At 52.0% G+C, this 10,473-nt stretch overlaps 3 protein-coding genes across 3 annotated transcripts; all 3 read left to right on the top strand.

Annotated features, from left to right (window-relative positions):
- Positions 1–119: 119 nt before the first annotated feature.
- ETH_00028110 (zinc finger (CCCH type) protein, putative) lies at positions 120–1,606 on the top strand (the record flags this gene model as incomplete). Its single annotated transcript, XM_013377724.1, has 4 exons — positions 120–303; positions 514–659; positions 1,061–1,133; positions 1,326–1,606. The coding sequence occupies 4 exons, from the start codon at positions 120–122 to the stop codon at positions 1,604–1,606; spliced, it is 684 nt and encodes a 227-aa protein (XP_013233178.1).
- A 3,168-nt stretch (positions 1,607–4,774) lies between these two features.
- On the top strand, positions 4,775–6,220 carry ETH_00028105 (uncharacterized protein; the record flags this gene model as incomplete). Its single annotated transcript, XM_013377723.1, has 1 exon — positions 4,775–6,220. The coding sequence occupies one exon, from the start codon at positions 4,775–4,777 to the stop codon at positions 6,218–6,220; it is 1,446 nt and encodes a 481-aa protein (XP_013233177.1).
- Positions 6,221–7,848: 1,628 nt separating this feature from the next.
- ETH_00028100 (Eukaryotic translation initiation factor 3 subunit A, related) lies at positions 7,849–9,168 on the top strand (the record flags this gene model as incomplete). The annotated part of the gene is made up of 3 exons (XM_013377722.1): positions 7,849–7,967; positions 8,398–8,490; positions 8,688–9,168. The coding sequence occupies 3 exons, from the start codon at positions 7,849–7,851 to the stop codon at positions 9,166–9,168; spliced, it is 693 nt and encodes a 230-aa protein (XP_013233176.1).
- Between the last annotated feature and the right edge of the window lie 1,305 nt (positions 9,169–10,473).

The raw sequence follows: 10,473 nt of genomic DNA, 5'->3' as shown, positions 1-10,473 counted from the left end.
GCAGCAGCAGCAGCAGCAGCAGCAGCGAAGGCGTGTACGTGCCGCTGCTGGTGGACGCGTGGGGAGTTCCTGCTGCAGCGAGCAGCAGCAAAAGGTTCTTCATCTTGAAGAGCAGCAAAATGGCCAACGTTTGTCTCTCCGTCCACCGCGGCGCCTGGGCCACCAGCCGCAGCAACACCAAAAAGCTGACAGCAGCTTTTTTTGCTGCTGATCATGTGCTGCTGCTGTTCTCTGCGAACGAGAGCGGCGGCTTCCAGGGCTTTGCCCGCATGATGACGCCCCCGCTGCCCCACCTCTACCCCGGCAAGCCTGCTGCTGCTGCTGCTGCTGCTGCTGTGCTGCTGCTGCTGCTGCTGTGCTGCTGCTGCTGCTGTGCTGCTGCTGCTGTTGCTGCCGCTTCTCTGCCCATTTTTGCGTCTCCCGGGCTCCTGCGCCTGGGCTTCGCGCCCTTTGGCTGCTGCGCGCATCGCCCCGCCGCCGCCGCTGCTGCTGCTGCTGCTGCTGCTGCTGCAGGGCTGTGGGGCTCGGTGCAGCTGAAGCTGGGCCCCAACTTCCGGGTCTTGTGGCTGAAGCAATGCAGAGCGGACTTCGAAGACATGGGCCGAGTCACCAATCCCTGGAACGGGGACTTGCCCCTCAAGAAAAGCAGAGACGGCACCGTGAGGCCCTCGCTAGCTAGCTAGCTAGCTAGCTAGCTAGGTAGCTAGCTAGCTGGTTGGCTAGCTGGCTGGCTGGCTAGCTGGCGGGCCGGCTAGGTAGCTTGCTGGGTAGCTGGGTGGCTAGCTAGGTAGTTAGCTGGGTGGTTAGCTGGCCTGCTACCTGGCCAGCCAGCTAGCTAGCTGCCCAGCCAGCTAGCCAGCTGGGTGGCTAGCTAGCTGGCTGGCTGGATAGCTCGCTGGCTAGCTGGCCAGCTGGCTGGAGGGTCATGGGGATAGCTAGCTAGCTGCAGACGCAGCCGCAAGCAAAAGCAGCGGCAGCAGCAGCAGCAGCAACAAATTGAATCCCCCAATCTGTGCGACCGGTTGCTGCTGCTGTGCGTCTGCTGCTGCTGCTGCTGCAGGAGCTGCCGCCTTCATTGGGTGCCCTTCTCTGCGCCAAAATGCACGCAAAGCCTTCAGAGACTTTGCTAGACGGTGGGCAGCAGCAGCAGCAGCAGCAGCAACAGTAACAGCAGCAACAGCAACAGCAGCAGATTGAATTTGTCCGTGTCGAAGCTTTAGCGCTTTGAAGCGACACTATGGGTACCCGGCATGCTGTAGGGTTTAGCGTTTACAATTTAGAGTTTAGGGTTTAGGGTTTAGGGTTTAGGGTTTGTGGCTGTTCAGGGACGGTAGTGGAGGGCCACGGGCCCCCCATAGACCACCAGACCTTTTTTAAGCAGCTGAAGGCGAAAGGGGAGCTTGAGGACGAAATGCCTGCGCAGCACAGGCAGCAGCAGGAGCAGCAGCAGCAGCAGCAGCAGCAGCAGGAAGCCCAGGAGGGCAGGTGGCTGCAGCAGCGAGACTGGCAAGACCTCCCGAACGAGCTGCAGCAGCACGCGACAATGTGGGAGCAGCCGCAGCAGCAGCAGCAGCAGCAGCACTGGGACCGTCAAATGCACTGGTAGAGGCAGCAGCAGCTGCTGCTGCAGCAATTGGCGCGGCAGCAGCAGCAGCTGCTGCTGCAGCAATTGGCGCAGCAGCAGCAGGACAAATAGGAACTATAGTTTTATCATTTTGCCTCAGGAAAGAAATAGCGATATGCGGCTCTCCTTAGCCTTGAGGGCTGGAAACAGCGAAAGTCTAGCAGCAAAACGTACTGCTGCTGCTGCTGCTGCTTCAACAGCAGCAGCACGGCCAATTGTTACCGTTAAGAGGCACAAGCTGCAGCGTATCAGCAGCTGCTATAGCTGCAATTGCTGCGGCAGCAGCGGCTGCTTCTGCTGCAATCGATGTTGCAGCAGAAGCAGCAGAGAAAATGTCGCTTCTGCTGCAGCAGCAACACAAGATGCTGCAGCAGCAGCAAGAACTCAATTGCAGCAGCAAGCGCTACTGCGGCACTCATTATTAAATCTTAGGAGCAGCAAACACTGCAGCTGCCGTAACTAGGCTGGGATGACAGGAGCAGCAGCAGCAGCCTCTGCTGCTGCTGCTGCTGCTGCAGCGTGCTGCTGCTGCAATAGCATCTGCAGCTGGCAGCAAAACGTACTGCTTCTGCTAGTGCTGCTGCTGCTTCTCTGCAGTAGCAGCAGTAGTGGCTGATACTGTTGTGCGGGCTGTTGCTGTAGAAGCTGCAGCGGCAGCTTCTGCAGCAGCAACAGCAGCAACAGAGCGAGCAGCAGCAGCACCCGTTTAATGGTTTTCGGCGTACAAGATTTGAGAGAAGCAGCAGAGAGAGGAAGATGAGAAGATAAATATTGAATATATAGATGAAAATAAATAAATATGAATAAATAAAAATATAAATAGTAAATATGAAGCAGCAAAGTGCTTTCACTTGGTCCCCGCTGCAGCTCTTCTGGAGCTACCGCTAGGGCCGTCGAGCTAGTCCTACCAGCAGCAGCAGCAGCAGCAGAAGCCGCAGCAGCAGCAGCAGCAGCAGAAACAGCAGCAGCAGAAACAGCAGCAGCAGCAGAAATAGCAGCAGCAGCAGCGATAGCACGCGGGGTCGGGTGGCTGCTGGCCGATGGTCCCATCATTGAAAACCAGGCGCCCCCGTAGCGGCAGCAACAGCAGCAGCAGCAGCAGCAGCAGCAAAAGCAGCAGCAAAAGCAGCAGTAACACCTGCTGCTGCTGCTTCTACTGCGGGCCCTGTGTAGACAGCAACGGCAAGGCTGCTGCAAGAGCTGCGAGGCCCCCAGAGAACGCAAACACGGAAGTCTTTTACAAGTCCAAATATATTATTAAATAATTTAATTAATTAGTTTGTCTATTTATTTGTTTATTTGTTTGCTTATTTATATGTCTTTTGGGGTCTTTCTCGTGTCTGGGCATTTCTTGTCTTGTGTCCTTTTTCACTTATTTCTGTGTTCAAATTTGCATTTATATATTTAAAAATGAAAAAACGAGAATTAAGTAAAATGTGATTAAGTAAATTTCAATAAATTTAATTAAATGCAATTAAATATTCATGTCTATGCAGCGAAATGCAGCAAAATTCAATGAAGTGCACCAGAGTTCAATGAAATGAAACACAATTTTACCAAATACTTTCCATGCGTTAAAAGACGCTTGTCTTTGCAATAAAAAGCAATTAAATTAAAAAAAAATGTAATTAATTTTAATAACATTTAATTAGACAAAATAAAGCATGCATGCATGCACGACTTGGTGCAATGATCTTGGGAAGATGTAATAAAATGTAATAAAACTTAGCCAAATGAAGTTAATTTCTCCAAAATATATATGCATATGAAAAAAAATGCAGCAAAATTCAATAAAATGCAACAAAATGTAATAAAAGTTAGCAAAATTTATTTATATTCATTAAAATGTAATTTCAAAATTTCCATTTTCTGCAGTTCCGAAAATATGCCGCAGATGCAGCTACACTTGGCGTGCATGTACACTTTCAACTGGTATTTATAATTGTTGGATTTTGATAATTTCATTGTTTATTTATTAATTTAATAATTTAATTATTCAATTATTTAATATTCAATTACTTATTCATATTTTTTCTACTTTCTTGTGGGCTTAGTTGGGCTGCTGCACCTCCAGCACTTATTAAAATAATTTAATTTGAATTAAACTTTTTATCTTTTTGTTAATTCGAATTATTTTTTATTTGCTTTTATTTATTTGTCTTTTTATTTTCATTATTCCAAAGAAAAAGCTGCAAGACAAACAGCAAGTTTGCTGCGCGCTTCAAACCCAGTGGCTCTGGCTAGCTGCTGCTAGCTGCTGCTAGCTGCAGTTAGCTGCAGCTAGCTGCTGCTAGCTGCTGCCAGCTGTGGCTAGCTGTGGCTAGCTGTGGCTAGCTGTGGGGTTGGCCCTGGCCAGTTGCTGCAGCATGTCTGGGCCTGTGTGAAGCCCCTCGTCTGGGCTTAGACGCTTCTTGCTGCGCTGCTGCTGGTTTGCTGCTGCAGATTTGCTGCTGCAGGCTTGCTGCTGCTGTTGCTGCTGCTCAGGCGAGCCGCAGCAGCAGCACGTGGAGCTTAAAAAGACGCTCCCACGGAAACAACGACCTTCTCTCAGTTTTAAGGAATCGCACCGTTATGTTAGAGAGTGAGGGTTCGGGTTTAGGGTTTAGGGTTTAGGGTTTAGGGTTTAGGGTTTACGGTTTAGGGTTTAGGGTTGAGCGTTGCACCGCAGATCGGGGCTGTTGCTCCCCGAGAGCGGCGTTCGGCACTCGCTTTTGGGGGTTAATTGGCCTCGTGGGGCCAAGTAAGCAAATTTGAAGTTTTAAAATGTTAAAACTACTTTTTAGGGTTTAGGGTTCAGTGTTTAGGGTTTAGGGTTTAGGGTTTAGGGTTTTCCGTCGCAAACGCCGCGCCCACCTGCCCGGTCTCGACTTGGCGGTCCTTTGCTGCTTCCCTTTTTATTTTTTTCTTCTTCGAGTTTATTAGGGAAGTGGGAATTAATAATTCCATCTTTTCTCAACCCCCCGGGTCCTAAACCCTAAACCCTATACTCTAAACCCTAATCGCGGGCTGCCAGTCCGTGCACAGCCCACCTCTTGAGGAGGGGCCCCAACTCGCCGAAGCTGAGAGTTTGGGATCTGTGGACTTCGCACTTAGGGTTTACGATTTTGCTTTTAGGGTTTAGGGTTTAGGGTTTAGGGTTTGGGGTTTAGAATGGAGGGGGACCTCTACGGAGAGTCTGCAGTGACGCAGACGGGGCCCTTGAACTCGTGGCTCTACTCTGCTGCTGCTGCTGCTGACGACACCAACAGCAGCAGCAGCAGCAGCAGCAGCAGCTACTCAGATGAGACCACAGCGTACCCAATAAACCCTCGCCACCGGAGCCCGTCTCCGGGGCCCCCCCGGCGGCACGGGAAGAGAGCAGCAGCAGCAGCAGCAGCAGGAGCAGCAGCAGCAGCAGCAGGATCTAAAAAGGAGACCCGGCGGCCCGTGGTCAACATGCTGCTGCCAGCTGTGGGGTTCGTGCTGCTGGTGCAGGTGCTGCTGAACACGGCTACAAACAGCCTTTTCGCGCCCAAGCAGCAGCAGCAGCAGCAGCAGCAGCAGCAGCAGCAGCAGCTCGAGTCCCCGGATGCGCAGAAGCAGCAGCAACTGCAGCAGCTCCAGCTCGACCTTCCTGACCTGCAGCAGCAGGAACAGCAGCTGCAGCAACCGCTACGGCTCGATCTTCCGGATGACCAGCAGCAGCAGCAGCAGCTGCAGCAGCAGCAGCAGCTGCAGCAGCAGCAGCAGCTGCAGCAGCAGCAGCAGCAGGAAGACTCGGAACTTTTTTATCGTTTTTTGACGCAGCAGCTACAAAATGATTCCTTAGATTGGGAACGCGCATGCAACGCAGCTTTTAATGCCTTGTCTTTATTTCCGGGGGGCCCCCCTGGGTCCAGCAGGGGCCCCCTGGAGGCCCCGCAGCAGCAGCAGCAGCAGCAGCAGCAGCCGTCAAATGAGGTGCTGCTGCAGGTGCGAGCAGCAGCGGACAAAATGAGGAAAGCAGCAAGAGGACTAAAGACGCTCAAAAGACTCTGCGAAGACAGAGCTGGCTCAGCAGCAGCAGCAGAAGCAGCAGCAGAAGCAGCAGCAGAAGCAGCAGCAGCAGAAAAAGCAGCAGAGAAAGCAGCAGCAGAGGTGGAAAGGGTGCGGGAGACGGAGCAGCAGCAGCTGCTGCTGCTGTATCTCGACAGAATAGCAGCAGCACAGGCCTCGCTGATTTCCTTCGTGGAGGGCTCTTTGCCGCAGCACCTGCGCAGCAGCAGCAGCAGCAGCAGCAGCAGCAAGCGGAGGGGGTCCCTAACAACACGGGGCCCCGGTAACCTGAGCGCAGCAGCTTACAAGGCAGCAGCGCAGCAAGTGGGGGAGCTGCAGCAGCAGCTAGCAGCAGCTTTTTCCCATTTGTTTACTCTAGAAAATAAACTTGACCATTATGTGCTGCAGCTGCAGCAAAGAAGGGCCGGGGGGCCCCCCTTGGGGGGCCCCCTGGCCAAGCCAGCAGCAAGCAGGGGCCCCTTCAGGCACAGGCATGACCACCGGCAGCAGCAGCAGCAGCAGCAGCAGCAACGGCTGCTGCAGCAGCAGCTGCAGCTGCAGCTGCCGGGCTGGCAGCCCTGAAGGAGACAGTGCAGCAGCTGTACAGACGCAGCAGCAGCAGTAAGGAGACAGCCCAGCAGCAGCAGCAGCTGCTGCTGCTGCTGCTGCTGCTGTAGAGACACCCCACAACCAGCTGCGGAGACACCCCAGAAGCTGCACAGACACTTCAGCAGCAGTAGAGACACCGCAGCAGCAGCTGCCTGTACACCGCAGCAGCTGCCTATACACTGCAGCAGCTGCCTATACACCCCAGCAGCTGCCCATACACCCGAACAAGTGTCCTTTGAATCAGCAGCAGGGCAGAGCAGCAGCAGCAGCTGCTGCTGACTGTGCACCTGAGGCTTGTGCTGCGGAGTCACGCAACACACCCAGCGCCAGCAAACCCTAATTTAGGGTTTGGGGTTTAGGCCCCCAGCGCTGCCCCTCCGGTGTCCATACAGGTCGTTTATTACCCCGAACGAAACCGACATTTGAGCTTCTCTGGCAGTAACTTCTTTTCTTGGTGCTGCTGCTACTGCTGTTCCGGCTGCTGCTGCTGTTCCTGCTGCTGCTGCTGTTCCTGCTACTGCTATTGTTCCCGCTGGTGCTGCTGCTTCTGCCGGTTGATGGTTAGTTGCGGCACTTAACTGAACAGTGCAAGGGACTCGAAGGCTCAGCAGCAGCAGCAGCAGCATTAGCTGCTGCTGCTGCAGTTGCTGCTGTGTGATGGGTGCAGCATCCTACGCTACAGTGCAAAGAGCTGGGGGGTGCTGCAGCTGCTGCTGCGGCCGCCCTGGCGTTTCTGGGGCTGTTGCAGTAGCAGTAGCAACAGCAGCAGCAGCAACAGCAGCAGAAGCAACGACAGAAGCAGCAGCAACAGCAGCAGCAGCAACGGCAGCAGCGGCAATCTTGGCGACGCTGCACATCGGTTTATTTATTGATTTATAATTAATTACTTTTTAAAGGGAATAACAGTTTGATACAATTAGGTTCTACTCGACAGGGGCGGGCAGTGTGCAGCTGCAGCCGCTGCAGCTGCTGCAGCAGCAGCAGCAGCCGTCAGTGCAGCAGCGGCGAACGGCCGCGGCACCGTCTTCAATTGAAAGTAGGGTTGGAGCGAGGTCTGTTGCAGCCACTAGATTAGGGTTTAGGGTTTAGCGTTTAGGGTTTAGGGTTAGCCACGAGTTGCGGTGCACCGAGTGATCCGGCGCATGCTGGAGGCTAGCGGTGGGGTCCGGGGGTGCTGCTGCTGCTGCTGCTGCAGTTGCTGCTGCTTCGACAAGGTGCAGTTAACAGCAGCAAAAAGTGGGCAACAGCAGCAAAGCGGCGTTAGCAGCAGCTGCAGGCGGCGTAGCTGCAGCAGCCCCAGGACAGGCGTACCGGCTGCGGCTGCGGCTGCAGCCGCAGCAGCAGCAGCAGCAGCGGCTGCAGCAGCGGCTGCAGCGGCTGCTGCTGCAGGGGTTGGCTGTCTTGTCGAGTCTGTGTCTCTTTGCTGTTTGAAAAGGGTTTTTGTGTGTTTCGGCAATTCTCGCGAGCCGCGGGCGGTGCCGCTGCTGCTGCTGCTGCTGCCGCTGCTGCTGCTGCTGCTGCGGGCGCGCGGCCCGCGCACCCCACAGCGCCGATTCGCGGCTCTTTTTGCTGCTCTTTGCATTTTCTTTTCATTTCCAATAATGCAAACTTTTCTAAAACCCGAAAATGCCCTCAAAAGGGCCAACGAACTTCTCTCTATAGGCCAGCAAGATGCTGCGCTTCGCATTCTCCACTCCGCCATCGGCCACCGGCGGTTCAGGTCCGCTGCCTCCCAGTCCTCTGCCCTTGCTTCTTTCCCGCTGCTGCTGCTGCTGCTGCTGCTGCTGCCCGGCAGCAGCAGCAGCAGCGGCGGCGGCAGCGGCAGGGGCCCTCTGGGGCCCCCCGCGGCGGCAGCCACAGGCTGCTGCTGCTGCTTTTGGCTTGGCTGGAAGCGCGCGGCGCAGTAAACAGCAGCAGCAGCAGCAGCAGCGCGGGGGACCCCGCAGCAGCAGCAGCAGCAGCAGCAGCCGCTGAGGCACCCAGGGACAACGGGGCACAGAGGCGCCGCGTCTTGCTGCTGCTGCTGCTGCGAGGCTGTGCTGGGATTGTAGAGCAGCAGTGTTGCTGCTGCGGGGCTATCTTGGCGCTGCACTTCCCGCCGCTGGCAAGGGTTTAGGGTTTAGGGTTTAGGGTTTAGGGTTTTTGCGCAGGTCGCAGGGGTGGGATGCTGTGCAGGAGGCCATTATGATGCGCCATGTGCAGCTGTGTGTGGATGAGGGCAAGCTGCGCCTGGCGCGAGATGGGTACGCTGCTGCTGCTGCTGCTGCTGCTGCTGCTGCTGCTGCTGCTGCTGCTGGGTGTTTGTGGGGTCAATATGGGGTGTTTCTGCGTGTTTTTTTCGCGTTTTTTCTCGCGTGGATGTCTGTAGATCTTCTCGAGGGTTTGGCAATTAATAAATTAAAAATAAATAAATAAGTAAATGGGTTATTTGCTTTTTCAGACTCCACCAGTACCGCATTGTCTCCCAACACGCCAACACCCAGTCCCTCGGCAAAGTCGTCGCAGAGCTTCGCTCCAGAGCGGAGGCCAGACTTGCTGCTGCCAAGGCCAAGGCCGGAGACGAGGCGGTCAGCAGCAGCAGCAGCAGCAGCAGCAGCAGCAGCAGCAGCTGGAGTAGCAGCAGCAGCAGCAGCTGGTGTAGCAGTTTGAGTAGCAGGAGCAGGGGTAGTGGTGGCAGCAGTAGCAGCAGCAGCAGGGATAGTGGTGGCAGCAGCAGCAGGTGCGGGGGGAGAAGCATTGGTAGCTGCAGCAGCAGTTACAGCGGCAGCAGCAGCAGCAACAGCAGCAGCAGTAGCAACAGAAGCAGCAGTAGCAACAGCAGCAGCGAGAGCAGCAGCAGCAGCAGCGAGTCGGTTCTCGTGCTCATCAGCGGCCCGAGAGACCTGTTGAGGAGCTGCAGCAGACTTTGCCCAGCAGTTTAGGGTTTAGGGTTTAGGGTTTAGGGTTTAGGGTTTGTCTTCAGGAGCCGAGTGCGCCGGAGGACCTGGATGTCGATGCGGAGACACCTGAGAATTTGCTGCTCTCGACTTTGCAGGTTTGCAGAAATCACTTTTTGCTGCTGCTGCTGCTGCTGCTGATTGGTGTCTCTTGTTTTGCGTATTTTTAATTTAGTTGTCTTTTATTTAATTGTCTCTTTTTATCTTTTGTTTGATTATCTTTTTCTTTATTTGTCTCCTTTTATTGTCTTTCTTTCTTTTTATTTATTTATTTAATTATCGTTTAATTGTCACTTTTTGAATTTTCTCTTTATTTATTTATCTTTTAGTTGTCTCTTTCTAATTCTCTTTTTATTTTGTTTTAATTGTTTTAGTTTAATTATTTTTAATTTCGCTTTAATTGTTTTAATTTATTTTCAATTTGTTTTGATTGTTTTAATTTAAATGTCGATTACAATTTTTAAGTCTTCTCTAAACATCTTTTAGCTTTGTTTATGTTATCTCTTTTTGAATTTGTTCTGTGAGTTTATTTTTAAATTTATTTTCTGAATTTATTTCAGTTGTCTCTTTTTAAATTTCTTTCTTTGAATTGTCTCCTTAAAATGTTGCTGTAAACATCTTCTCTGTTTTCCCTTCTTCTTGTCTCCTTTTTAATCTCATTTTAATCTCCTTTCATCTCTTTCGTTGTCTCCTTTTTGTCTCCTTTTTGTCTCTTTTTGTCTCTTTTCGTCCCCTTTTTTGTCTCTTCTTGCCTCTTTTTTACCTTTTTTGTCTCTTTTTTGTCTCTTTTTTGTTTCCCTTTTTGTTATTCTTTTATCAAATTTTTGTCTCTTTTTTGTCTTCTTTTTGATATCTTTCGGAATCACTTTTTAATATCCTGTAGTCTCCTTCTAATCTCTTTTTAAAATTCCTTTTTACATCCTTTTAGATCTCCTTTTTAATATCTTTTTTAATATCTTTTTTAATTTCCTTTCAATCTGTTTTTGATCTCCTTTTTATTTTTTAGTCTTTTCTTTTACTGCTTGTTTATTTCCATTTTAATTTCCTCCTAAAATCCTTTTTTATTTTTAATCTTTTATTTCCTCATTTATTTCGCTTTTGAATTTCCATTTGAATTTCCATTTGAATTTCCATTTTAATCTCATTTTGAATATCTTCTTAATCCCCTTCCACCCCCTTCCCAATCTCCCCCTGCCACCCCAAACCCTAGACCCCAAACCCTCCCCCCAAACCCTAAACCCTAAACCCTCCCCCCAAACCCTAAACCCTAAACCCTCCCCCAAACCCCGA

Source organism: Eimeria tenella, genomic scaffold (assembly GCF_000499545.2).
Source record: "Eimeria tenella Houghton genomic scaffold, Eth_scaff60, whole genome shotgun sequence".
Taxonomy (NCBI): Eukaryota; Apicomplexa; class Conoidasida; order Eucoccidiorida; family Eimeriidae; genus Eimeria; species Eimeria tenella.
Note: the sequence above shows the minus strand (reverse complement) of the source record. Positions and strands in the feature narration are given on the sequence as shown.